Source organism: Leptodactylus fuscus, chromosome 7 (assembly GCF_031893055.1).
Source record: "Leptodactylus fuscus isolate aLepFus1 chromosome 7, aLepFus1.hap2, whole genome shotgun sequence".
NCBI classification, from domain to species: domain Eukaryota; kingdom Metazoa; phylum Chordata; class Amphibia; order Anura; family Leptodactylidae; genus Leptodactylus; species Leptodactylus fuscus.
The window spans coordinates 20,624,992-20,651,710 of record NC_134271.1 but is presented as its reverse complement, the minus strand read 5'-3'; the positions used below and the strand labels follow the sequence as shown (position 1 = coordinate 20,651,710).

Below are 26,719 nucleotides of genomic sequence, written 5' to 3'. Positions count from 1 at the left end.
TATGAACCATTGGTATGGACTTCTACTAACCCAACATGACCTCACCATGCTCTTGTCTTAAAGAGAACCGGTCATCTCAATTTACCCCCATACCACCATCAATACCTTACCATGCATCAGCGCATCTCAAATGTTGCCCAATGGTGTCCAAAAAAGGAACCTTGATAGTATACAGTGGCGTAAATACCGCCATAGCAGCAGAGGCAGCTGCCACAGGGCCCGGGACATTAGGGGCCCAGCGATAGCCGCTACTGCTGCTATCATTATACTCGGGGGTCTTTTCGGACCCCCGAGTATAATGATTGGTGGACCGGGAGAGGTAAGAAACATAAAAAACACTGTTACTTACCTCTCCACGATCCGTGCAGACTTCGGCCTAGTCGTCTGACATCTCATGACCCCGGCCTGCGACCGGGGTTATGTGACGTCTGACGTCATTGAAGATCAACTACTTCGGAGGCCGAGAGCGTAAGAGACGGGAGATAGGTGAGTAACAGAGGTTTTTTTATGTTTTTCTCCCCTTGGGTCTCCGATTATTATACTCTGGGGTCTGAAAAGACCCCGGAGTATAATAATTGTTTATGGGTGTCCACAGTGGGACATAATACTATGTGTAGGGGCCACTATGGGGGATAATACTGTGTGCAGGGGCCACCATGGGGGATAATACTGTGTGCAGGGGCCACTATGGGGGATAATACTGTGTGCAGGGGCCACAATGGGGCATAATACTGTGTGTAGGGGCCACTATGGGGCATAATACTGTGTGCAGGGGCCACTATGGGGGATAATACTGTGTGCAGGGGCCACTATGGGGCATAATACTGTGTGCAGGGGCCACTATGGGGTATAATACTGTGTGCAGGGGCCACTATGGGGGATAATACTGTGTGCAGGGGCCACTATGGGGGATAATACTGTGTGCAGGGGCCACTATGGGGGATAATACTGTGTGCAGGGGCCACTATGGGGGATAATACTGTGTGCAGGGGCCACTATGGGGGATAACACTGTGTGCAGGGGCCACTATGGGGGATAATACTGTGTGCAGGGGCCACTATGGGGGATAATACTGTGTGCAGGGGCCACTATGGGGCATAATAGAGCGCGCAGGAATGCGTAGGAGGGAGTTGGTCGAGGTCGTCGGGGGGGGGAGGGCCATGTCAAAAGTTTGCCTCGGGGCCCCGCCATTGCTAGTTACGCCACTGATAGTCTATTTAGGTTAAATGTTTCAAGTCAAAGGAGTGAAGAGCTAAAGAAACACGTCAAGTTGTCTGCACCCCCAACATAGCCCCTATGCTGTGACCTGACACCCCTCAGTCTTGTTATGTCGCAGCATATGGGCCTGTTATCGCTCCACCTCCTTGACGTCAAATGTCTATTGTAATTTGAATATGGAATAAAAGTTCATTTTTGGGGGTTGGAGGCCATGACCTGGCATTATAAGGACACTACTAGTCAACACTTAAGAGGTTTGGGGGGGGGGGTTTTAAATTGAGTCAACAGGTTCCCATTACTTTAGCCGAGACCTGTTGACCATCTAATCTGTATGGGCCCATCCTAACTTGCCCCACCGGCAACTATCTCTCTGTTTTTATTGAGTAACCAAGTGAATGGTATGAGGGAGATACAGCTAAGGAAAAAATACAGAGCATTGACCCCAACATTACAAATCATTCTCTTCTTCATAGTTTACATCGTTGCAGCCAACCTAATCCAATCCAATCCAATCCCCGGCCTGCAATGATAATACAGTGACTCTGCTCCTTTGTCCTTAGATATTCTAAGAGGATACAAAGTGAGCCCAGAACTCAGGCGAATACGTGATGTGATATTGTTTAAGCTCTCGAGTAGGATTTAGGTAAATCCTGCCTTCAGTTTTATTATAGAAATGTCATTTAATTCTGGGATTGTATAGAAAGCTCTTTCATGATGTCTCTCAGAGAACGCAACGTACATCATGGCAGTAGGTTAGTGATGAAGAATATCACTTCAGGTCAGCTCAAAGATGCCTGACCACCAATCCATTCAGAACCGGGAACAAAAGTCCCTCGTTCCCTTGATCAGTGGGGGTCTGAGCAGTCGAAACCCACTGTTTTGAAGGAAAACCCCTTTAATATTCGACAATTGAGAAGCAGCACGCGCGAGGACATTGGGTTTTTTATTGGCTGTTGGTCCAATAGTAGGAATCATTCTGCTGCTGCTGCTACTGAGCATGTGTGACCACCAGCAATGGACACCTTCAGTGGACATTCTGAGAGGGAACTGAATAAACACCAGGGGGTGCTATAACAAATAACAGCTTAATCTAGACAGAGGAACATAAAAAAAATATTCCTTTTATTTATAAAATTTACACTCATTGGGATGACTCCTTTAAGTCTGACCCTTATAAAGGGAAGCCATGACATTAGTGGGAACAGAATCTTATCAGAAAGTGATTTGGGTCAGAGGTGTATTCTTCGATATTAGATGAAGCGTCTCAGAAAGGTTTACTTTACTTTAATATTCGATAATTGAGAAGTAGCACGCGCGAGGACATTGATTTTTTTATTGGCTGTTGGTCCAATAGTAGGAATCATTCTGCTGCTGCTGCTACTGAGCATGTGTGACCACCAGCAATGGACGCATTCAGTGGACGTTCTGAGAGGGAACTGAATAAACACCAGGGGGTGCTATAACAAATAACAGCTTAATCTATTCTATTCTATCTAATATTCCTTTTATTTATAAAATTTAGACTCATTGGGATGACTCCTTTAAGTCTGGCCCTTATAAAGGGAAGCCATGACATTAGTGGGAACAGAATCTTATGAGAAAGTGATTTGGGTCAGAGGTGTATTCTTCGATATTAGATGAAGCGTCTCAGAATGGTGGCTCGTTGCAAATTCTCGCCGGTACATACAGATGATAAATCGCGGTATGCGCTTGCTTGTATTGTTTTCTCAGCAGACATACGGAGCTATGAACCCTTTAAGGTGTTGCTGACCTATATTTATGGCACTACTGATGTCACCATCTTGCCCTCCCCACATGCCGGTGTGTTATATCCTTCACCCCGGATGATGTGCTCCAACCACAGAGCAGATGTATATTTATATCCTCCCCGAGGGATCGGAGGTGTCAGAGTCAGACAATCTGTGGAAGATATATGGCCGGCCTGCGCTGTCTTGGTGACATTACACATCTCTATATCAAAATTTATAGTCAGCGCCCAATTCTGCTCTCTTTATACGGCGCGTTGGACGCTAAGTTATGCATAGCCTATGAATCATGGTAATCTATGCTATAGGACGGCGGCGTGTATTACATGAAGGCTCCTTGTAAGACAGATGTGACATTCTCGGCCCTCGGACTAAGCAAACACCTTTCTAATGATGAGACGGGTCCTAATAGGATTCGCTATGCGCGTAATTTCTACACGTGCCTCCTAAACGCTTTAACCTATTCTTGGTCCGTCTCATTTTCGCACATATCGACGTTCCTGTGTGAGGATGAGGATGAGGATGAGGACGCTCTCGGGTCCCGGGAGCTGCGGAGAGAGTCAGTTTCCATAGAAACTATTTCTGCTAACACAAGAGTCTAGACTGTAAATGGGGGAGTTCAGTGGAAAAACACCGTCCGCGCTATACGGAATAACCGGCTGACAAATGGTTAATTTGGTTTACGACTCCGGTGACTAATGGGGACGGATCTAATTTGGTCTCCCTATGCGTTGTCCCTTAGGAGTATACGAATAAAGCTCAATGTTAACCCCTTAAGAACTGGGACAATTCTCAATTTTGTGGGTTTGTTTGGGTTTTTTTTCCCCCATTGACATTGCAGTATCGGGGCTTGTTTTTTGCAGGGCGAGTTGTATTTTCTAGAAAAAAAAAATTGTGGGGGGGGGGGGGAATTTGAAAAATTATTTTTTGTAATAATTTTTTGTGGCCTTTTTAGACGTGACGATACAAATGACGTCTACTTTTTTAGGACTAGGTCTTATTTTGGAAGGACGTGGTTTATATTTTTAATACATAAAAAAAATAAAACTTTCTTTTAAATCTCTTTTTTATAAATTGAGTATTATTTGATCACTTATACAATATACAACTTCTGTATTGCAGTACGTTGTGATTTTACCGCTGTTCTATTACATTGGACCTTCAATGGACGTCAAGGTGTTATTACAAGTGATCGATGCCCCATTACAAGAGCGATGGAGGCCCCAAACAGAGCATTGAAATTAATAGAGTAAATTTACAAAGACTGGCGCATTAAGCAGACTGGCCACATCATTGAGGAGGCGCTCACCTCTTCATCAATGCGGCATCTCCTCGGACAGGCCGAGCGCCTGTGATCAAATCTATGGCAGCTTGTAGATTTCCTCCTAGATACGTTGCAGGTTTCAGTGATCATTTGTGCCAGTAGATATTAAATGTAGAATAACTCCCATGCCCCTCTTGCTTTCATGGGGTCAATGTCGTGCGGAAACCACACGGACCTCATTACATTCCATGAGGTCTGCAGGTTTCCTTAGGTAACCGCTGCTTAATGCATATAGGTTTCCATTTGGGGTATCCCCAAATGGACTCCTCAACGGAAACCCAAACACAGATGTGAACGGGGCCTATGAATGGAGAACTCAATGCCAACCCCTTTAAGTGATGAATCTGCAGTAATGCCTATTGCGGCGCAGGCTGTACATACAACACAAATTAGCACATGACTAAATAGTTTGCTGAGTTTCCAGGAGAATTTTCATTTTCTAGTTAGTTATATGGCTTTTGGTACATGAGCTTAGTATTATGAAGGAGAAGGAAGTTTTGGATATACGCACACTGAGCACCATGTATAGCTTACCTACATGAGGGAATAAAGGGCCCATTCACGTATACCGAAAGGAATGTTATTTCTGTGATGTGAATGGAATAAGTGACCACCCGGTTCTTCCAGTTCCAAGTCTCCTCTTATTTTCTGTAAATTGGCCACCAGTGTCTAGGCTTAGATACACTATGCCTCGGTAGTCTTAGACCAGCGACCGTGTAACTAGAGTAGTCTGAGGCCCGGGGTTCACATCTGCATTCGGGCCGTTCCGTTCCCCTATTCGTATGAAATATGTGGACAGAAAAGTCCTGCAAGTAGCGTTTTTCTCTCTGAATGTTTCCTATGACCACCACATGGACCCCATTATAGTCTATGTGGTCCGCCGGTTTCCTAAGGTAATTGCTTGTTTGTTTGGATAGGTTTCCATCCAGGGAGGAAGTACCCAAGCGGACTCCCCAAACCAGGGGCGAATCCAGGGCCGGGCGAGCCGGACCTAACAAAACGGTCCCGGTCGGCATTTCCCGATTTCAGCTCATCGGCGTCCTGTTAATCATTTACCGTATATACTCGAGTATAAGCCGACCCCCCTAATTTTACCACAAAGAAATGGGAAAACTTATTGACTCGAGTATAAGCCGAGGGGGGGGGGAAATGCAGCAGCTACTGGAAAATTAAAAAAATTAAAATGGTCGGAGTTTTTGGGTGCATTAGATGCTGGGTGCTGGGAAAGGTGAGGGGGTGTTTTGGTTGTCTGTCTGCCCCTTCCCTGAGCTTGAGGACTGCTTTTTTTTACCCCCACTTGGAATTCAGTCTGGCTGAATATAGGGGATCTGCAGTGCTGCTATTAAAGGGGCTCTATCAACAAAATCATGCTGCTAGAGTCCCACATATGCGTGCATAGCCTTTAAAAAGGCTATTCAGGCACTGTAAAAGTTAAATTAAACTACCCCCCCCGTTTTAAAATAATAACTTAGAAAAGAATCTTCTCTACTTACGGAACGTGCACCCTGGGCGGGCATTCAGGGTGCGCCGTCTTCTTCTTCCCCGCCTCTTCTTCCTCTGACGTCTTCGGGTCCCGTCCTCCTCCGGCGCTTGCTCGCGGACACTGATAAAAAAAAACCAGCCCGGGCACATGCGCAGTAGCACGCGGCTTCTACTACGGCTACTGCGCATGCGCCCGGGCTATTTTTTTTTATCAGTGTCCGCGAGCAAGCGCCGGAGGAGGACGGGACCCGAAGACGACAGAGGAAGAAGAGGCGGGGAAGAAGAAGACAGCGCACCCTGAATGCCCGCCCAGGGCCCGCCCAGGGTGCACGTTCCGTATGTAGAGAAGATTCTTTTCTAAGTTATTATTTTAAAACGGGGGGGTAGTTTAATTTAACTTTTACAGTGCCTGAATAGCCTTTTTAAAGGCTATGCACGCATATGTGGGGCTCTAGCAGCATGATTTTGCTGATAGAGCCCCTTTAACTCCTTTCCGAGGGAAGAGGAGCTCTGCAGATCCCCTATATTCAGTAGACCGGGCACTTTCAGACACAGGGATACCTAATGTTTTTGTGTTTCACAGTCATTTTCTACTTTTGTGTCTATTCTAGGGAAAGGAGGGATTTAGAACTTTTAATTTTTATATTTTTTTTCCCCACTATATTATGGGAGGTTCTATACATTGATATTACTGCTGGTCATAGACCTTACCCCCTTAAAAAAAAAAAAAAAAAAAAAAATTTTTTTTTTTTGCTGACTCGAGTATAAGCCGAGGGGGGCTTTTTCAGCACAAAAACTGTATTGAAAAATTCGGCTTATACTCGAGTATATACGGTAGGTGGAAAATAATGTAGGGGGCCCATGAGACTGGGGGCAGATGAGGGGGGGGGGAACGGCATGACACTGGGGCAGATGAAGGGGGAGAGAACGGCATGACACTGGGGCAGATGAAGGGGGAGAGAACAGTATGACGCTGGGGCAGATGAACGGAGGGAGAACGGCATGACACTGGGGCAGATGAAGGGGGGAGAACGGCATGACACTGGGGCAGATGAAGGGGGAGAGAACAGTATGACACTGGGGCAAATGAAGGGGGGGAGAACGGCATGACACTGGGGCAAATGAAGGGGGAACGGCATGACACTGAGGCAGATGAAGGGGGAGAGAACAGTATGACGCTGGGGCAGATGAACGGAGGGAGAACGGCATGACACTGGAGCAGATGAGGGGGGGGGAGAATGGCATGACACTGGGGCAGAGGCAGGGGGACATGAAACTGTGGGCAGGTGAAGGGCGAGAATGGCATGAAACTGGGGACAGAGATAGAGGGGGGGACATGAAACTAGGGGTAGATGAAGGGTGTATATGAAAATGGGGGAGAGATGGAGGGGGACATATAATTTATGGGTGACTGTAGGAGGATTACACTGTGTGGAATCACAAGAAAAATGAATGAGAATGGGCGGAGTCAACATAAAAGTGGGCAGGGCCGTGGGAGGTACAGGTTAGAAGTGAAACACCCCCCGGTAAGTAGGGCCCCGCCAAAGTCAATTGCCCAGGGCCCCGCAAACCCTGGATCCGCCACTGCCCCAAATGTAGATGTGAACTGGGCCTGAGACATTCCCTGCACTCTAGCGCAGACCTGCCAAAATCACGGGGAAGGGTCTCAGACTGCCATAGCACATTATATAAAAAATTTACAGAAATGAAGAAAAGGCTAGAATTCAGAGAAACCATAGCAGAGAGATTATAAAGGAGAACGTCAGGTCTATTTATCGCGAATTGTGTATTGTGAACCACGGGGTCGATTAAAAGGAATTTTCCTGCATGTACTTGCCAGTCTAGCACCTACCCTGGAATACACACTTCACTTCAATGGGCGTTCCAGGATACATCCTGTTTGCATAGACACTGCAGAAGGCAGCCAAATACACTCAGGAACTGGGATGACAGGCCTAAATTTAAAAAAATTATATATATATATATATATATATATATATATATATATATTCGTAGATTTTTTAATCATGCATTGTATCGTTCATATGAAATCGCATGAAAAATAAGAATAAAATGCAAGCTTCTGTTAAATAAACAGAACTCGCAAAGCCTAACAGTATAAAGTATTATGATTTTTTTCCATGCATCTGACTGTAAATTTGGTAGGTTTTCTTTTTGTGTGGCCTTGATAGGGTTAACTCCGAAGGAAGTGACAATACTTCTCTACACAGCTTTAATCAATGTTTCTCCTTGACCACATACCCCGCCTATTTAGGGGTGTCATCGGCCAATAAGAAAACTTCCTGACATATCCTCCCCGCTCCCTCGGATGGGGCCAATAAGGTTACAGTCTGTTCTGGGCCACATTGTTCTGTTTTAGGAATGAAAGTGCAGGCACAGCATCCTCCTGTGTGACTGCAGCATGAAAGGGAATGTATAACGTTACCCGACTGCTGGATGTGCTCGCACAAATACAACAGATACTTTTGTTGTATTGAAATAGGAAGCTCGGTGTGCACCGTGTAGCGCCGCATAATCATTATTAGACGTGTTCATGTCACTGCCAACATAGCTGTAATGGCCAAACCAAGATAAAACACAGCTACAAAGCTCTGAAGATACGAGCGTGTGGGTAGTGAAATGGAAAACAGAAGACACATCCAAGTTCTAAGGGCTTAGCACAAAAACTAACAAAAAGGCTGAAGAAGATAGGAATAATAAGATGGATAAGTAACAGAGACAGAACTGCTGCAGAACCTCAAAAATGGGATTGAGGGAAGGGGATAAATCCGATGTAAGCCCATCCACAAACCAGGTGTACATGAGGCAGAGTCATTTTTTAACCTTTTATTCAATGAGTTACATCTAACCTTGACTGATCACAGAGATCTAAATTCAATAAAAAGTAAGGGCCTGGAGAGCCACACAGATGGAGCCACAAGCCACATGTGGTTCCTCAGCTACTTTTTGGGGTCCATTACTCTAACGTCTTGTGATCACATGTCACTGATATCTCTGCTCTGAAAATGATCCAGTTAGAAAGGAAATGAACATTTTTCATATATCCTCCAAATAAATTAAATTAGTACTCCTGTATACTGCCTCTGTTCTTCTGTCCTCCTGTATTCTGCCTCTGTTCTTCTGTCCTTCTGTATTCTGCCTCTATCCTCCTGTATTCTGTCTCTGTTCTCCTGTATTCTCTCTCTATCCTCCTGTATTCTGCCTCTATTCTCCTGTATTCTGCCTCTATTCTCCTGTATTCTGCCTCTATTCTCTATTCTCCTGTATTCTGCCTGTATTCTGTCTCTGTTCTCCTGTATTCTCTCTCTATTCTCCTGTATTCTGCCTCTATTCTCCTGTATTCTCCTGTATTCTGCCTGTATTCTCTGTTCTCCTGTATTCTGCCTCTATTCTCCATCTATTCTGTATTCTGCCTCTATTCTCCTGACCACTGTTCTCCTCTATTCTCCTGTATTCTGCCTCTATTCTCCTGTATTCTCTCTCTATTCTCCTGTATTCTCTCTCTATTTTCCTGTATTCTGCCTCTATCCTCCTGTATTCTGTCTCTGTTCTCCTGTATTCTCTCTCTATCCTCCTGTATTCTGCCTCTATTCTCCTGTATTCTGCCTCTATTCTCTATTCTCCTGTATTCTGCCTGTATTCTCTCTCTATTCTCCTGTATTCTGCCTCTATTCTCTATTCTCCTGTATTCTGCTTGTATTCTGTCTCTGTTCTCCTGTATTCTCTCTCTATTCTCCTGTATTCTGCCTCTATTCTCCTGTATTCTCTGTTCTCCTGTATTCTGCCTCTATTCTCCATCTATTCTGTATTCTGCCTCTATTCTCCTGACCACTGTTCTCCTCTATTCTCCTGTATTCTCTCTCTATTTTCCTGTATTCTGCCTCTATACTTCTGTATTCTATTATTATTATTATTATTATTATGCTTACTTATATAGCGCCATCATATTCCGCAGCGCTTTACATATATTGTAAGTCACTGTCCCATATAGGGCTCACAATCTACATTCCCTATCAGTATGTCTTTCTTGTGTGGGAGGATACCGGAGTACCCGGAGGAAACCCACGCATTCTCTCTATTCTCCTGTATTCTGCCTCTATTTTCCTGTATTCTGCCTCTATTCTCCTGTATTCTGCCTCTATTCTCCTGACCACTGTTCTCCTGTATTCTCTCTCTATTCTCCTGTATTCTCTCTCTATTCTGCCTCTATTCTCTTGTATTCTGCCTCTATTCTCCTGTATTCTGCCTCTATTCCCTCTCTATTCTCCTGTATTCCCTCTCTATTCTCCTGTATTCCCCCTCTATTCTCCTGTATTCTGCCTATATTATCCTGTATTCCCCCTCTATTCTCCTGTATTCCCCTGTATTCTGCCTATATTCTCCTGTATTCCCCCTCTATTCTCCTGTATTCTGTCTATATTCTCCTGTATTCCCCCTCTATTCTCCTGTATTCTGCCTATATTCTCCTGTATTCCCCCTCTATTCTCCTATATTCTGTCTCTATTCTCCTGTATTCTGCCTCTATTCTCCTGTATTCTGTCTCTATTATCCTGTATTCTGCCTCTATTCTCTATTCTCCTGTATTCTGCCTGTATTCTGTCTCTGTTCTCCTGTATTCTCTCTCTATTCTCCTGTATTCTGCCTCTATTCTCCTGTATTCTCCTGTATTCTGCCTGTATTCTCTGTTCTCCTGTATTCTGCCTCTATTCTCCATCTATTCTGCCTCTATTCTCCTGTATTCCTTCTCTATTCTCCTGTATTCCCCCTCTATTCTCCTGTATTCCCTCTCTATTCTCCTGTATTCTGCCTCTATTCTCTCTCTATTCTCCTGTATTCTGCCTCTATTCTCTCTCTATTCTCCTGTATTCTGCCTCTATTCTCTCTCTATTCTCCTGTATTCTGCCTCTATTCTCCTGTAGTCTCTCTCTATTCTCCTGTATTCCCTCTCTATTCTCCTGAATTCTCTCTCTATTCTCCTGCATTCCCTCTCTATTCTCCTCTATTCTCTCTCTATTCTCCTGTATTCTGCCTCTATTCTCCTGTATTCTGTCTCTATTCTCCTGTATTCTCTCTCTATTCTCCTGTATTCCCCCTCTATTCTCCTGTATTCCCTCTCTATTCTCCTGTATTCTGCCTCTATTCTCCTGTATTCTCTCTCTATTCTCCTGTATTCCCCCTCTATTCTCCTGTATTCTCTCTCTATTCTCCTGTATTCCCCCTCTATTCTCCTGTATTCTCTCTATTCTCCTGTATACCCCCTCTATTCTCCTGTATTCTGCCTCTATTCTCCTGTATTCTGCCTCTATTCGCCTCTATTCTCTCTCTATTCTCCTCTATTCTCCTGTATTCTCTCTCTATTCTCCTCTATTCTCTCTCTATTCTCCTGTATTCTCTCTCTATTCTCCTGTATTCTCTCTCTTTTCTCCTCTATTCTCTCTCTATTCTCCTCTATTCTCTCTCTATTCTCCTGTATTCTCTCTCTATTCTCCTGTATTCTCTCTCTATTCTCCTCTATTCTCTCTCTATTCTCCTGTATTCCCCCTCTATTCTTCTCTATTCTCCTGTATTCTCCTGACCACTATTCTCCTGTATTCTGCCTCTATTCTCCTGTATTCTCCTCTATTCTCCTGTATTCCCCCTCTATTCTCCTGTATTCCCCCTCTATTCTCCTGTATTCTGCCTGTATTCTCCTGTATTCTGCCTCTATTCTCTTTCTATTATCCTGTATTCTGCCTCTATTCTCCTGTATTCTGCCTCTATTCTCCTGTATTCTCTCTCTATTCTCCTCTATTCTCCTGTATTCCCCCTCTATTCTCCTGTATTCCCCCTCTATTCTCCTGTATTCTGCCTGCATTCTCCTGTATTCTGCCTCTATTCTCTCTCTATTCTCCTGTATTCTGCCTCTATTCTCCTGTATTCCCCCTCTATTCTCCTGTATTCCCCCTCTATTCTCCTGTATTCCCCCTCTATTCTCCTGTATTCTGCCTGTATTCTCCTGTATTCTGCCTCTATTCTCTCTCTATTCTCCTGTATTCTCCTCTATTCTCCTGTATTCTCTCTCTATTCTCCTGTATTCCCCCTCTATTCTCCTGTATTCTGCCTGTATTCTCCTGTATTCTGCCTCTATTCCCTCTCTATTCTCCTGTATTCCCCCTCTATTCTCCTGTATTCCCCCTCAATTCTCCTGTATTCCCCCTCTATTCTCCTCTATTCTCCTGTATTCTCTCTCTCTCTATTCTCCTGTATTCTCCTGTATTCTCTCTCTCTCTATTCTCCTGTATTCTCCTGTATTCTGCCTCTATTCTCTCTCTATTCTCCTGTATTCTCCTCTATTCTCCTGTATTCTCTCTCTATTCTCCTGTATTCTCCTCTATTCTCCTGTATTCCCCCTCTATTCTCCTGTATTCCCCCTCTATTCTCCTGTATTCTCCTCTATTCTCCTGTATTCTCTCTCTATTCTCCTGTATTCTCCTGTATTCTGCCTCTATTCCCTCTCTATTCTCCTGTATTCCCCCTCAATTCTCCTGTATTCCTTCTCTATTCTCCTGTATTCTCCTCTATTCTCCTGTATTCTCTCTCTCTCTATTCTCCTGTATTCTCCTGTATTCTGCCTCTATTCTCTCTCTATTCTCCTGTATTCTCTCTCTATTCTCCTGTATTCTCCTCTATTCTCCTGTACTCTCTCTCTCTCTATTCTCCTGTATTCTCCTGTATTCTCTCTCTCTCTATTCTCCTGTATTCTCCTGTATTCTCTCTCTCTCTATTCTCCTGTATTCTCCTCTATTCTCCTGTATTCTCTCTCTATTCTCCTGTATTCTCTCTCTCTCTATTCTCCTGTATTCTCCTGTATTCTCTCTCTCTCTATTCTCCTGTATTCTCTCTCTCTCTATTCTCCTGTATTCTCCTGTACTCTCTCTCTCTCTATTCTCCTGTACTCTCTCTCTCTCTATTCTCCTGTATTCTCCTGTATTCTCCTGTATTCTCTCTCTATTCTCCTGTATTCTCCTCTATTCTCCTGTACTCTCTCTCTCTCTATTCTCCTGTACTCTCTCTCTCTCTATTCTCCTGTATTCTCCTGTATTCTCTCTCTCTCTATTCTCCTGTATTCTCCTGTATTCTCTCTCTCTCTATTCTCCTGTATTCTCCTGTATTCTCTCTCTCTCTATTCTCCTGTATTCTCCTCTATTCTCCTGTATTCTCTCTCTATTCTCCTGTATTCTCTCTCTCTCTATTCTCCTGTATTCTCCTGTATTCTCTCTCTCTCTATTCTCCTGTATTCTCTCTCTCTCTATTCTCCTGTATTCTCCTGTATTCTCCTGTACTCTCTCTCTCTCTATTCTCCTGTACTCTCTCTCTCTCTATTCTCCTGTATTCTCCTGTATTCTCCTGTATTCTCTCTCTATTCTCCTGTATTCTCCTCTATTCTCCTGTACTCTCTCTCTCTCTATTCTCCTGTACTCTCTCTCTCTCTATTCTCCTGTATTCTCCTGTATTCTCTCTCTCTCTATTCTCCTGTATTCTCCTGTATTCTCTCTCTCTCTATTCTCCTGTATTCTCCTCTATTCTCCTGTATTCTCTCTCTATTCTCCTGTATTCTCTCTCTCTCTATTCTCCTGTATTCTCCTCTATTCTCCTGTATTCTCTCTCTATTCTCCTGTATTCTCTCTCTCTTCTCTCTCTATTCTCCTATATTCTGCCTCTATTCTCCTGACCACTATTCTCCTGTACTATGCCATTCTAGAAGTTTGCACATGATAATTAAGTGTACATAGTAATTAATGTTGTACAGACACCATTTCCACCTTGTTGCACAGTCACCACAGTTATGGTGGCATTTCTGGAGTGACAATGGAGTGAACAAGCCATCATATGATCGACGCGAGCCAACGTTTATTGGCTCTTGCTAGCAGGAAGATGTTTGGCTATGTAGTCAGTGGCGCCAGACGGTGCAACCTCTCCTTATAGGCTAAGTCAGTCCAGGTGGTCGGACATCTGACCAGGTGACTCGTCCTGGTCCCAACAAGGTTGCTAATGGAGGGTCTTAAAACCTGTCCCATGCATCACTGGCCACATGGGGACCACAGCACAGGGCATAGAAGTGCGTGACTCGCAACCCCCACACTTTGGGGAAACCTTTTGTGCCTTTATATACAGCGGCATTCAGTAGAAATAGAATATTCCATAGTGTATGTATTTTTTAATACATGGAAACCTATTGGTGTATGCCTGTACGGTAGCATACATCAGAGGAATACTTCAGGGAAATCTTTTTCATGCATCTTCCTAATTTATACCCGTAAGTGTGAATACACCCTTACACTGCATACACTTATGAGATACAACACTAGGTTCACAGTAACGTTGTATCTCTGATTGAATTCGTTGGAATTTTATCTATTCCCTATCATAAAGCAAAGAACAAGGCTGTCACTGACATCCCACCCCGAAGGAAGGCAGCGTGCTATAGAGTGCAGCCACTGCAGGAATGTACGTCTGCTTCCCTGTTGTGCAGCATGCAAAATATTAGGACAGGATATGATGGGGTTAATCATATATGTATATAGGCTACGATGAATAATCTGACTGTGTGGTTACCATGCCATCCTCCTGCCCTTAGAGAATCTACAAAGCTTCTGTTGTCATCCATCTAATATGCTATAACACGATTATAATACAGTACTTAGGGCCGCCATTGTATACAGCACTGACTATAGTTCAGTATAGCTTTTCTTATTACCCTAAGGCCCAGTTCACATCTGCATTCAGATCCCCCCCCCCCCAAACGGAAAACTATAGGTATTAAAAAGTGGTTACCTTCAGGAATCCCGCAGACCTCATAGACTATAATGGGGTCCGTGTGGTTTCCGCACGACACATATGGAGAGAAAAGTGCTGCTTGCAAAACTTTATTATAGTCTATGGCCATGATGGCGAACCTATGGCATGCTTGGCAGAGGTGGCACTCAGAGCCCTCTCTGTAGGCACCCATCAGTGGAACAAATTATACTGTGTGGGGCCCACTGTGGAGCAAATTGTACTATGTATCAGCCACTGTGGAGCAGATTGTACTGTGTATCAGCCACTGTGGAGCAGATTGTACTGTGTATCGGCCACTGTGGAGCAAATTGTACTATGTATCAGCTACTGTGGAGCAGATTGTACTATGTATCAGCCACTGTGGAGCAAATTGTACTATGTATCAGCCACTGTGGAGCAGATTGTACTATGTATCAGCCACTGTGGAGCATATTGTACTATGTATCAGCCACTGTGGAACAGATTGTACTATGTATCAGCCACTGTGGAGCAGATTGTACTATGTATCAGCCACTGTGGAGCAGATTGTACTATGTATCAGCCACTGTGGAGCAGATTGTACTATGTATCAGCCACTGTGGAGCAGATTGTACTATGTATCAGCCACTGTGGAGCAGATTGTACTATGTATCAGCCACTGTGGAGCAGATTGTACTATGTATCAGCCACTGTGGAGCAGATTGTACTATGTATCAGCCACTGTGGAGCAGATTGTACTATGTATCAGCCACTGTGGAGCAGATTGTACTATGTATCAGCCACTGTGGAGCAGATTGTACTATGTATCAGCCACTGTGGAGCAGATTGTACTATGTATCAGCCACTGTGGAGCAGATTGTACTATGTATCAGCCACTGTGGAGCAGATTGTACTATGTATCAGCCACTGTGGAGCAGATTGTACTATGTATCAGCCACTGTGGAGCAGATTGTACTATGTATCAGCCACTGTGGAGCAGATTGTACTATGTATCAGCCACTGTGGAGCAGATTGTACTATGTATCAGCCACTGTGGAGCAGATTGTACTATGTATCAGCCACTGTGGAGCAGATTGTACTATGTATCAGCCACTGTGGAGCATATTGTACTATGTATCAGCCACTGTGGAGCAGATTGTACTATGTGTAGGCCCTTCACTTTTTTTATTATCACACAGTATCTGTTTAATAGCAGACAAGTGATATTATTACAGACCCTCCGTAATTGTCCACAATTGTGGATCCGCACAGTATTAAGATTAAATCGCCATGTTGGCATTTTGCAATAAATTAATGGGTTTTGGGTTGCAGTTTGGGCACTTGGTCTCTAAAAGGTTCACCATCACTGGTCTATGGGTTCCGCGGGTTTCCAGGTATCCGCTTTTAATGCGTATAAGTTTCTGTTCGGGGGTCCCCAAGCGGTCTCCCCAAACGTATACCCGAATGCAGATGTAAACCAGGCCTAAGCTTCCATCTGCGCTGACATAAAGCACAGTCCTAGTGTAATACGTACAAATCACAGGAGCACATGATATCACTTATCGCACCCCCACCCGCCGAGCCTTCACTATAGCACAGAACTATTTGCTTAGTATTCCCGTGACAAAGGATCATCTTTCCATTAACCGCTAACCCTGTAGAAGATATTTCAGGAAACCATGTTACAGGGTTATTCCTGGGTAATGCATGAGCGAGCCCCAAACCTTTTGTCAAAGTCCAGTGAACACAGCTACAAAAAAACGTGGTGTTTTACAGTAACCGCAAGGTGGATGATATTCATAGGACATCAAAAAAATGGTGGGACAACCCTTTAGGCTTCCGGAACGCCAGAAACCTCTGTGGATAGCTTTGCAGAACAAAACAGCGATGCGTTACTGACTGCGTTTTCCCTGCGTAGCTTTTTCGCCACGACCTGCTTAGTGGGGCCTCAGTCATAAATAGAGCTGTAGCAATATTTCCTCCACTTTAGAGGGGGACCCAGGAACCCACTGACCTAGCCACGGACTTGTCATTCCCAGAATACGTGGAAAACTCCACCAGTCTGAACCTAAGCAATGCTGTGTCAGCGAAACAGCCTGGACTTTAGACTAATACATTACAGCAAACTAGAGAGATTTGTTGCTGCGGCTGATATACTGTATATAGTTGATAGAAGAGACGTAGATACAGCCAGATCCCCTGAGAGCAAATAGACGTCTTAAGTATTAAAATACATTATCAACCTCATTGATCAAATAGCAACTAAAGCTCAGCTTCCATTTTACAAACACTTGGTATCCATGTCATCCATGAATATCACTAACCCATACATTTGAATGAATGGACAGGCACAGGACCTGCTCTATATTTTGCGGCCTGGACCCACATCCATGGCTGGAGCTCTTTGTGTGTTCATAGAGATGAATGGCTCCGTATACCCGGGCCCGCAATTGCAGATAATATATAGCATCTAACTATGGTTGTTTAGGCCTTAGGTATGCATGCTGGAGAGAGTGAAATGACTTCTGATTCATGTGAATGATCCGCTTGTCTTTGTCTTTATAGGTGCTGGCAGACCCGAGACACCATAGCGATCACCAGACAGGAGGAAGAACCTTGAGCTTTAATCTGGGATAGGTTGCTATTAAATGGCTGATAAACAAATCAGGTAACCATGAAGGGAAAAATCATAGCTTATATTCAGATTATCATTTCTGATCCATTTACTTTACATGTCCTGGTGCGGTTTTATGTAAGATAAGATAAGATATATATTATATATATTATATACTGAATTCATTGGCTTTCCTTGAATGTAACCCCGCGGTTGGAGATATCGGTGCCCTTAGTTTCAGCGCCGATATCTCCCCACTGTCAGAAGGGCATTCCTCCTAGCTTAGTGTCAGAATTCAGCGCACTGTCGGCCTTCTAGCGGTATATAAAACCGCACATCCACGAGGACATGAACGGTCCTTTTTGAAGTAATCTCCATTGATCTATTCTACTAGTTTAGGCATTCATGTATCTCCGTGCCAAAGCCTGAGGCTGTCTTGTGTGGTGCCCTCTGCCCGTACATGACATGGGCATTGTCACTGTAGTTACTATTTATTGTCGTACCTGGGCAAGTGCCAGGCGTGGATTCTTAGAATGAATGCGATCACTCTCTGCCCATGATATTGTAATACAATATAAAACACTAAATATAACTTCGAGCCTCTCTCTCTGAACAGCCTGAGATGTGTAACCAGGACACATAGTATTCACCTTCCTTAGAGAACGTCTCAAGGTCCATAGTTCAGAGGCATGACTCCTAATCTACACCAAGAATCAGAAACAATATTTGACCTGATTTCATACAATGACTCTAGGACTAGATGAAGCTGTTCCCCGTCCTCTGGGACTGCTAAGATACATTTGTAGAAGGTATTAAAAAGCTGATATCTTGGCTATTCAGTAACAGAAAGCTTAGTGAGGAGCGACATAGAGGTGCAAACACCACCTGATAGGTTCCCTTTAAGGCCAGGGCTCCACGTGGTGCACAAACCATTGCAGTTTTGGAAATCGCAGCAAGTCAATTATACCTATGGAAAAGCCAGTGGATTTGGATCTATACTGCAGGGGATTGGACCATAGGACTGATAAACATGAGCGCTGCAGCCTCTTCAAACAAGTGATCGACAGGGGTCGAACCCCCACAACCACCTATTGATGAAGCATAACTCTTCAGTAAGTCCTGGAAAACCGCTTTAGGCTAAAGCCCCCTCGTTGCAGAAACGTAGCTTTTTTTGTTGCAGATTTTGGTGCTGTTTTTTGGGCCAAAGCCAGGAGTGGATTGAGCAGAAGGTAGAAGGACTTCCTATATCTGTTCCATTTATTCTGTAGCCATTCTTGACTTTGCAATCTGCAACAAAAAAGCTGCGTTTGCACAACATGGGGCCTTAGCCTTAGGCTGAAGTCCCACGTTGCAAAAACTGAGTATTTTGACCGATGTTTTATATAACCTGCAAAATGGTGAGATTCTGGATAATCCCGTCCATGTATTGTAGAAAAATACTCGCATAATATGCTGTGATTTCAACGGACTACCAAACACATTTGCAAGTGGTGTGCAGTGAAAGCAAATAGACCCCATAGACTATAATGGGGTCCGTGTGTTTCCCGCAAGATCTCTGCACGGAACATGCGGACAGGAAGGTATTTCAAAGGGCTCTATTAGCAAAATTTTGCTGTATGAGCCCCACATATGTGTGAATAGCCTAGGCTGTTCAGGCACCGCTAATCTAATTTAAAACCCCCCGCCCGTTTTAAAATAAAACTCTAAAAACATATATCGAATTGAAACCTGAACGTGCACGATGGGCGGTCGTGCATGACCCGATGTCATCTTTGGTCCCACCTTCCTCTTCTTTCTTCTTCCAGCGACGTCCTCCTCTTCTGGATCTTCTCCACCTTCATCTCCTGTTTTTCCGGCGGGTTGTGTTCAAATCCCGTGCGTGCGCAGTAGCGCTCCCTCCAGAGCACTACTGCGCACGCGCCGCCGCCATTTTTGTTGTAGCTCTAAGTATCCTTAGAACTACGCGAACATGCGCAGAACGCTCGCAAACGTCAAGAAGAAAAGAAGATGAAGGCGGAGGAGCCAGGACAGGAGGACGTCGCTGGAAGAAGAAAGAAGAGGAAGGTGAAGATGACGCAGAGCGTGCACGTTCAGGTATCATTTACATATATGTTTTTATAGTTTTATTTTAAAACAGGCGGGGGGGGGGGGTTAAAATTAGATTAGTGGTGCCTGTATAGCCTTTTTAAAGGCAATTCACGCATACGTGGGGCTCTATCAGCATAATTTTGCTTATAGAGCCCCTTTCACAATCTACTTTCCTGTCCACATGTTTCATGCGGGCAGCACACGGCAAGCACGCGGACCCCGCTATAGCCTAAGGGGTCCGTGTGCTTTCACTGCACACCACTTGCAAATGCGTTCAGTAGTCCAGTCAGTGCCAATGTGGAGTCCCTGAACGGATTACCAAATGCAGATGTGAACCAAAGCCTACTCTCAATGCAAAATTTATTCCAGGCCCCCCGACTATGATGCATGACATTTATAATACTGCTCTCTTCACATTGGGGAGAGGGACACTATGGTCCCCTATGGATTCTGAGACCGGAGGCGACTGCACCCCCTCCAGTTACGCCCATGGGTATAACACCTCATACTTCTCTTTTGTCTCTTGCAGTTTGCCCGCTAAGCTTATAAATGGAGGAATTGCTGGATTAATTGGCGTTACTTGCGTCTTTCCTATTGATCTAGCCAAGACTCGACTACAAAACCAGCAAAATGGCCAAAGAATGTACACCAGCATGTAAGTGAGAGGGTTCTGTATGGACATACAAGCTGTCCGCATGTTCTAATCCTGTATATCCTATACCCAGCCATGCCAAGTATACCCATCTGTCATTCATTCTGTTAGCTGATTTCTAAATTGTCTAAGATGGTTAAATAGTCCTAAAGACCCCATATTATTTCGGCACCATTTAGATTTGCTCCCACACCCATCTGGTTTAGCTGATCTGTATACTTTATATACCCGCTATATCCCCCCCTGAGATATCCCGTATACCTACATGGCAGGCATCAATTTCCTTGGCTCATCTTTCATTTTAGTGATTATTGATCTTTACAAGTCACAATGTAGAAGGAAAGCAATAATGTCTCCTACGTCTCAGAGACTGCCCTCTGCCGTGTCCTTGGAGTTGCGAAGGAGAAGTCATATGATGCTGAAACCACACAAAGTAAACATCCAAGCTGAGATACAGGAAACACGATAACAATGCAGAGTATGAAGCACATTACACATATATCGGAGGCTAAACGGTATCTTCCATGTCATGTAATACATATATATGGGCAAGCTCCGGGGGTCCATGTGTGCGGGCACACTTATAGTAATAGTAGGACACAAGCAGAGACATAGCTTGAGGTTCCTAAACCCCTAGACTCCAAAATCCCTAATACCTTGTGCCATTTAGAAGATGTATCTATAGCTATATATTATAGAACATATATTTTATGTGGCAGTGGGACCTTTGGAGTCTTCTCAGGATCCAGGGTCTGGTAGACGGATACAATTGCACCCTCTATTGCAGTGATCCCCAACCTTTTTTGCACCAGGGACCGGCTTCATCCAAGACCATTTTTCTATGGTCTGGCAGGGCGGGGTGGAGCTTTGGTCATACAGGGGGGGTTATAGGTGGGCACCACCATGTGGACAGGATGATCTGTGGGGCAGGCGGGCGTGACACGGGCATCTGAGCAGACATGGCGAATCGCTAGGCTGGATACTTCACGCTAGACCATATTGCTAAGGTAACGTGTAAACAATCAGCTATTGTGGCGTCCTTAACAGCTGCAGGACGCCGTGCTACCCGATAATTTACATGGTACCTTAGCGCCGTAGCCTACTGTGAAGTATTCAGCTAAGACTGAAGCCAGCCCGCCGCCCCTCGGACTGGCAACCCCTTCCCCCCCCCCCCGCCAATGGTCCGGTCCTGGTCCGTGGACCAGTGGTTGGGGATCCCTGCTCTATAGGAACACCCCTGGCCATAAGGCAGTTTGCTGTTTCCTAGACATGGTCCGGTCACTCATAATTTATGGTATTTGTAGCTATTTCATAGATCCATGTGATATTGGGGCTGCAGCCTTTGAGTCCTTATCATTGGTAACACTGTCTACTTAGTAGTGTTGAGGCAGGGTATTGTACCTTTGTCTCATTCTCTTGAGTGGTCTAAGGGTTGGTTCACATCTGCGTTTGGTAATCCGTTTGGGGAGTCTGCATGGAGACCCCCCCTGGAAAGGAATACCAAACGCAATTGCAAGCGGTGTGCAGTAAAAGCATACAGATCCCCATAGACTATAATGGGGTCCATGTGCTTGCTGTGAGATCTCTGCAGGGAAGAAAGTAATTCACAATCTACTTTCCTCTCCGAGATCACGCAGCAAGCCCATGGACTCCATTATAGTCTATGGGGTCTGTGTGCTTTTACTGAACAGCACTTCCAAATGGGTTTGGTAGTCCGTTTGGGGGGTCCCCATGCAGATTCCCCGAATGGATTACCAAACACAGATGTGAACGAGGGGTAACATTGCAGCACCCAACACTCCGCCTCTATAGTTATGACGTGTGAACAGTGACGAGGCTGCAGCACTTTACCATGGTCAGACAATTAGATCTGACATTGATAACCTACCCTGAAGGAGTGGCCATCACTATTGTGAACCCCAGAAAACTCCTTTAGGTATAAGTAAATTGATGTACATTATGCAACACCCTCTGGAAGATTCGGCCTAGAGCAAACTAATGACCACAAGTCACTGCTGCGAAGATCAAGACGTGTGTAACAGACAAAGACGCTGCCGGTGTGCTCAGAACAATGCACTTTCCGCCCCAGGGTCCAAAGTGTACATCAATGAGAGTGTCTGAGATTAGAGAAGCAGAAGCTGCCCCCAACTGTTCAGACTGAAATACTGCGCTGTGTACAAGGCGCCTGGAAAACAGAAGGGACAACGTCTAAGGGATCAAAGGCTGGACACATGAAATACTGAAAAATGATCTGTTCAGTTATGTTTTTGGTGTAATTTTCTATCAAAATAGCTTTTTTTTGTTGCAGATTTTGCTGTGTTTTTTTTCCGCAACGTGGAGCCTCAGCCTGAGAGTATATTCACACAGGGCATGGCATGGTTTTGTTGTAGAAATTTTTGTGACTGTCCCATTCGTGTGTGTTTGCTGCAGAAACAATGGAAGAATGGGAGTCGTTTCAAGAACAAATCTGCCACATGTGAATGTAGTCTTCAGTTCAGATATACAATATCAGTTATTAAAAACCTATTTTTCATCTACAGGTCAGACTGCCTTATCAAGACTATACGCTCAGAGGGATATTTTGGCATGTACAGAGGTACGTATTAGGCTCCAGTAAACATGCCGTAGGACTGGTCCCTATTGGCTTCATGCTCAGGGATTTTCTAAAAAGTCTTGACCTTTTAGTTGTGCTAAGGTGACAGATGCCATCAATAGAAGTAGTGTACGTAGGGGTAGAGGCAGCAGGCGCATGTATAGGGGTGTACCTACCATAGAGGTAGAGCCAGCAGGCACATGTATAGGAGTGTACCTACCATAGGGGTAGAGGCAGCAGGCGCATGTATAGGGGTGTACCTACCATGGGGGTAGAGGCAGCAGGCACATGTATAGGGGTGTACCTACCATGGGGGTAGAGCCAGCAGGCGCATGTATAAGGGTGTACCTACCATGGGGGTAGAGCCAGCAGGCACATGTATAGGAGTGTACCTACCATAGGGGTAGAGCCAGCAGGCACATGTATAGGAGTGTACCTACCATAGGGGTAGAGCCAGCAGGCGCATGTATAAGGGTGTACCTACCATGGGGGTAGAGCCAGCAGGCACATGTATAGGGGTGTACCTACCATAGGGGTAGAGCCAGCAGGCACATGTATAGGAGTGTACCTACCATAGGGGTAGAGGCAGCAGGTGCATGTATAGGAGTGTACCTACCATAGGGGTAGAGCCAGCAGGCACATGTATAGGGGTGTACCTACCATGGGGGTAGAGGCAGCAGGCACATGTATAGGGGTGTACCTACCATGGGGGTAGAGCCAGCAGGCACATGTATAGGGGTGTACCTACCATAGGGGTAGAGTCAGCAGGCACATGTATAGGAGTGTACCTACCATAGGGGTAGAGCCAGCAGGCGCATGTATAGGGGTGTACCTACCATAGGGGTAGAGGCAGCAGGCGCATGTATAGGGGTGTACCTACCATGGGGGTAGAGGCAGCAGGCACATGTATAGGGGTGTACCTACCATAGGGGTAGAGGCAGCAGGCGCATGTATAGGGGTGTACCTACCATGGGGGTAGAGGCAGCAGGCACATGTATAGGGGTGTACCTACCATAGGGGTAGAGCCAGCAGGCGCATGTATAGGGGTGTACCTACCATAGGGGTAGAGTCAGCAGGCACATGTATAGGAGTGTACCTACCATGGGGGTAGAGGCAGCAGGCACATGTATAGGGGTGTACCTACCATAGGGGTAGAGGCAGCAGGCGCATGTATAGGGGTGTACCTACCATAGGGGTAGAGTCAGCAGGCACATGTATAGGAGTGTACCTACCATAGGGGTAGAGGCAGCAGGCGCATGTATAGGGGTGTACCTACCATGGGGGTAGAGGCAGCAGGCACATGTATAGGGGTGTACCTACCATGGGGGTAGAGCCAGCAGGCGCATGTATAGGAGTGTACCTACCATAGGGGTAGAGCCAGCAGGCGCATGTATAGGGGTGTACCTACCATAGGGGTAGAGCCAGCAGGCGCATGTATAGGGGTGTACCTACCATAGGGGTAGAGCCAGCAGGCGCATGTATAGGGGTGTACCTACCATAGGGGTAGAGGCAGCAGGCGCATGTATAGGGGTGTACCTTCCATGGGGGTAGAGGCAGCAGGCACATGTATAGGGGTGTACCTACCATAGGGGTAGAGCCAGCAGGCGCATGTATAGGGGTGTACCTACCATAGGGGGAGAGCCAACAAGCGCATATATAGGGGTGTACCTACCATAGGGGTAGAGCTAACAAGCTGACCAATACAGTGTAGAGTAAAGGGAGTCTGTCATCAGAGCTCAGCCCCACAAATAGATTGATTCCGGGTTTTCCCCTTGTGAATGGCTGGTTATGTATTGGCATACAGTGCACGGATACGTTGCGGGCTGACTGTGTGCAGAATACTGCTTAAGACCAAGGTAAACGTTACATATCCGGCCTCCGTGCCCCTGCACCCATCCAGCCATTACAGTGGTTTGGGGGTGTCCTATGGCCACAGATTCTTGGCAGTGAATATGACACTTTGGTAACTCGCCTCTAGTATGTGAGCCGCTCCTACTACTGATACACCCGGCGACCTTATATCTAATGACATGGATGACTTTTCCAGGATACAGTTTGCATATTTGTATAACATATAAGATATATGGTCTTAATATAAAGCTGAATATTGCACATTAAGCACTTTCCAGCTATTACACGTGCAGGCTCTCATACTTGCTATATGTCTGCAGGTGCTGCTGTAAATTTAACTCTTGTGACGCCAGAAAAAGCGATCAAATTAGCCGCTAATGATTTCTTCAGACAAGCTCTGTCCAAAGATGGGTGAGTAATGTAAAGTCTAGGCGGGGAATGTCATGTCTGCATTGTATAGATGTGTATGTCAGGACATACAGCTGCCACTACAGACACAATGATCATACTGTGCTCAGTATATAAAAGCTATCGATATTTCATATGTATATTATGTATTTTGTGAGCATGTTAGGTGCTAGTACAGACATATAATATGTCGCCAATCTCCTGCGATGACTAAAACCAACTTCAGAACAAACACGTCTTACAATGATGTCCCAGGATTCCTCTTCTTGCAATACATTTGGTCACAAAATGCCGTAACCCAATACTAGACGTGCGCATTAGATTGATGTCGGCCAAACCTACTGATTTTAGCAGGACCAGCCAACCATGTAATGTGTATGGGGCCTTTCCAACTCTCAGATGTCAGGAGAGAGAAGGATAGGGTAGATGGATTTCAACATGCCCAATCTTAAGGAGCGGCTTTCATTCAGCACACACGCACACTTGTAAACAATAGAGGCAAATATAACAAATTATGTGTGGGTAAATGACCATAGCAACAAAGTGAACCAGCCACACAAAATATATGAATAAAAATTAACTTTTATTGAGTGCTCCTAAAAAGGTGTAGCAACATATATACATACAAAATATATAAACAAACATAAAACAAAATCATATAGGGGTAGACAATGCTACAAATACCAACTTGTCAGCCATGGAATGTACACTGGATGGCAACACTAATATCATGGTACAAAGGGCTCAACCATAGCTAAAACTGAAAGTGTCCAATAATAAAGTGTTGTAAATGAAAACAACAAATAATCAGTGTAATAACCCACAGATAGCTATGAGACTGCCCACATAGGATGATCCAAGATTAGCCTCCATACATACCAACAGTAAAGGGACCCGACGCGCGTTTCACCTGTGCTTGACAGGTTTCGTCAGGGGACGAAAACCCCTTTACTGTTGGTATGTATGGAGGCTAATCTTGGATCATCCTATGTGGGCAGTCTCATAGCTATCTGTGGGTTATTACACTGATTATTTGTTGTTTTCATTTACAACACTTTATTATTGGACACTTTCAGTTTTAGCTATGGTTGAGCCCTTTGTACCATGATATTAGTGTTGCCATCCAGTGTACATTCCATGGCTGACAAGTTGGTATTTGTAGCATTGTCTACCCCTATATGATTTTGTTTTATGTTTGTTTATATATTTTGTATGTATATATGTTGCTACACCTTTTTAGGAGCACTCAATAAAAGTTAATTTTTATACACATGCACACTTGGCTAAGCTGAGCATGCATTAGTATTGGGAGGTTGGAAGGGATAGCTGTTACCTGACCCTGTGTTTCGTAATCTGTTTGGGGAGTCCGCATGGGGACCCCCTGAAAGGACTACCGATCACATTTGCAAGCGATGTGCAGTGAAAGTACACGGACCCCATAGACTATAATGGGGTCCGTGTGCGTACCGTGAAATCTCTGCACGAGTCATGCAGAGAGGAAAGTAGATTGTGAAGAACTTTCCTGTACACATGTTCCCTACGGACACCGTGCGGAAAACACATCGACCCCATTATAGTCTATGGGGTCCATGTGCTTTCACTGGCACACCACTTGCCAGTGCGTTTGGTAGTCCATTCGGGAAGGGGGGGTCCCCATGTAGACTCCCCCAAACGGATTACCAACGCAGATGTGTACGAGGCCTTAGTGTGATCATTCTAATAGCAGCCCATATGTGATGGGCCAATGCCATATGAGCTATAGAATATAGAAATCCTGGGTACGGAAGTGCCAATGGAGCATTATACAATAGTAGGGGACGTTGCTGCTACACAATAGAGGATCACACTTGATTTTCAAACATAGTGTGGATTGTTTTTGCTCCAAATTTTAGTATTTGTTGGCAGCGCACAGGCCGCATGGAAAAGA

The 26,719-nt window shown here is 44.9% G+C and overlaps 1 protein-coding gene across 1 annotated transcript in view; it reads left to right on the top strand.

Annotated features, from left to right (window-relative positions):
* SLC25A22 (solute carrier family 25 member 22) overlaps window positions 1-26,719 on the top strand; it is a 45,406-nt gene that overhangs the window by 6,502 nt on the left and 12,185 nt on the right. The window contains exons 2-5 of the mRNA XM_075281325.1: window positions 17,152-17,254; window positions 19,818-19,943; window positions 22,481-22,536; window positions 24,705-24,795. Coding sequence (XP_075137426.1) covers window positions 17,235-17,254; window positions 19,818-19,943; window positions 22,481-22,536; window positions 24,705-24,795 — 293 coding nt within the window. The 5' untranslated portion in view covers window positions 17,152-17,234. The remainder of the gene's footprint in view (window positions 1-17,151; window positions 17,255-19,817; window positions 19,944-22,480; window positions 22,537-24,704; window positions 24,796-26,719) is intronic.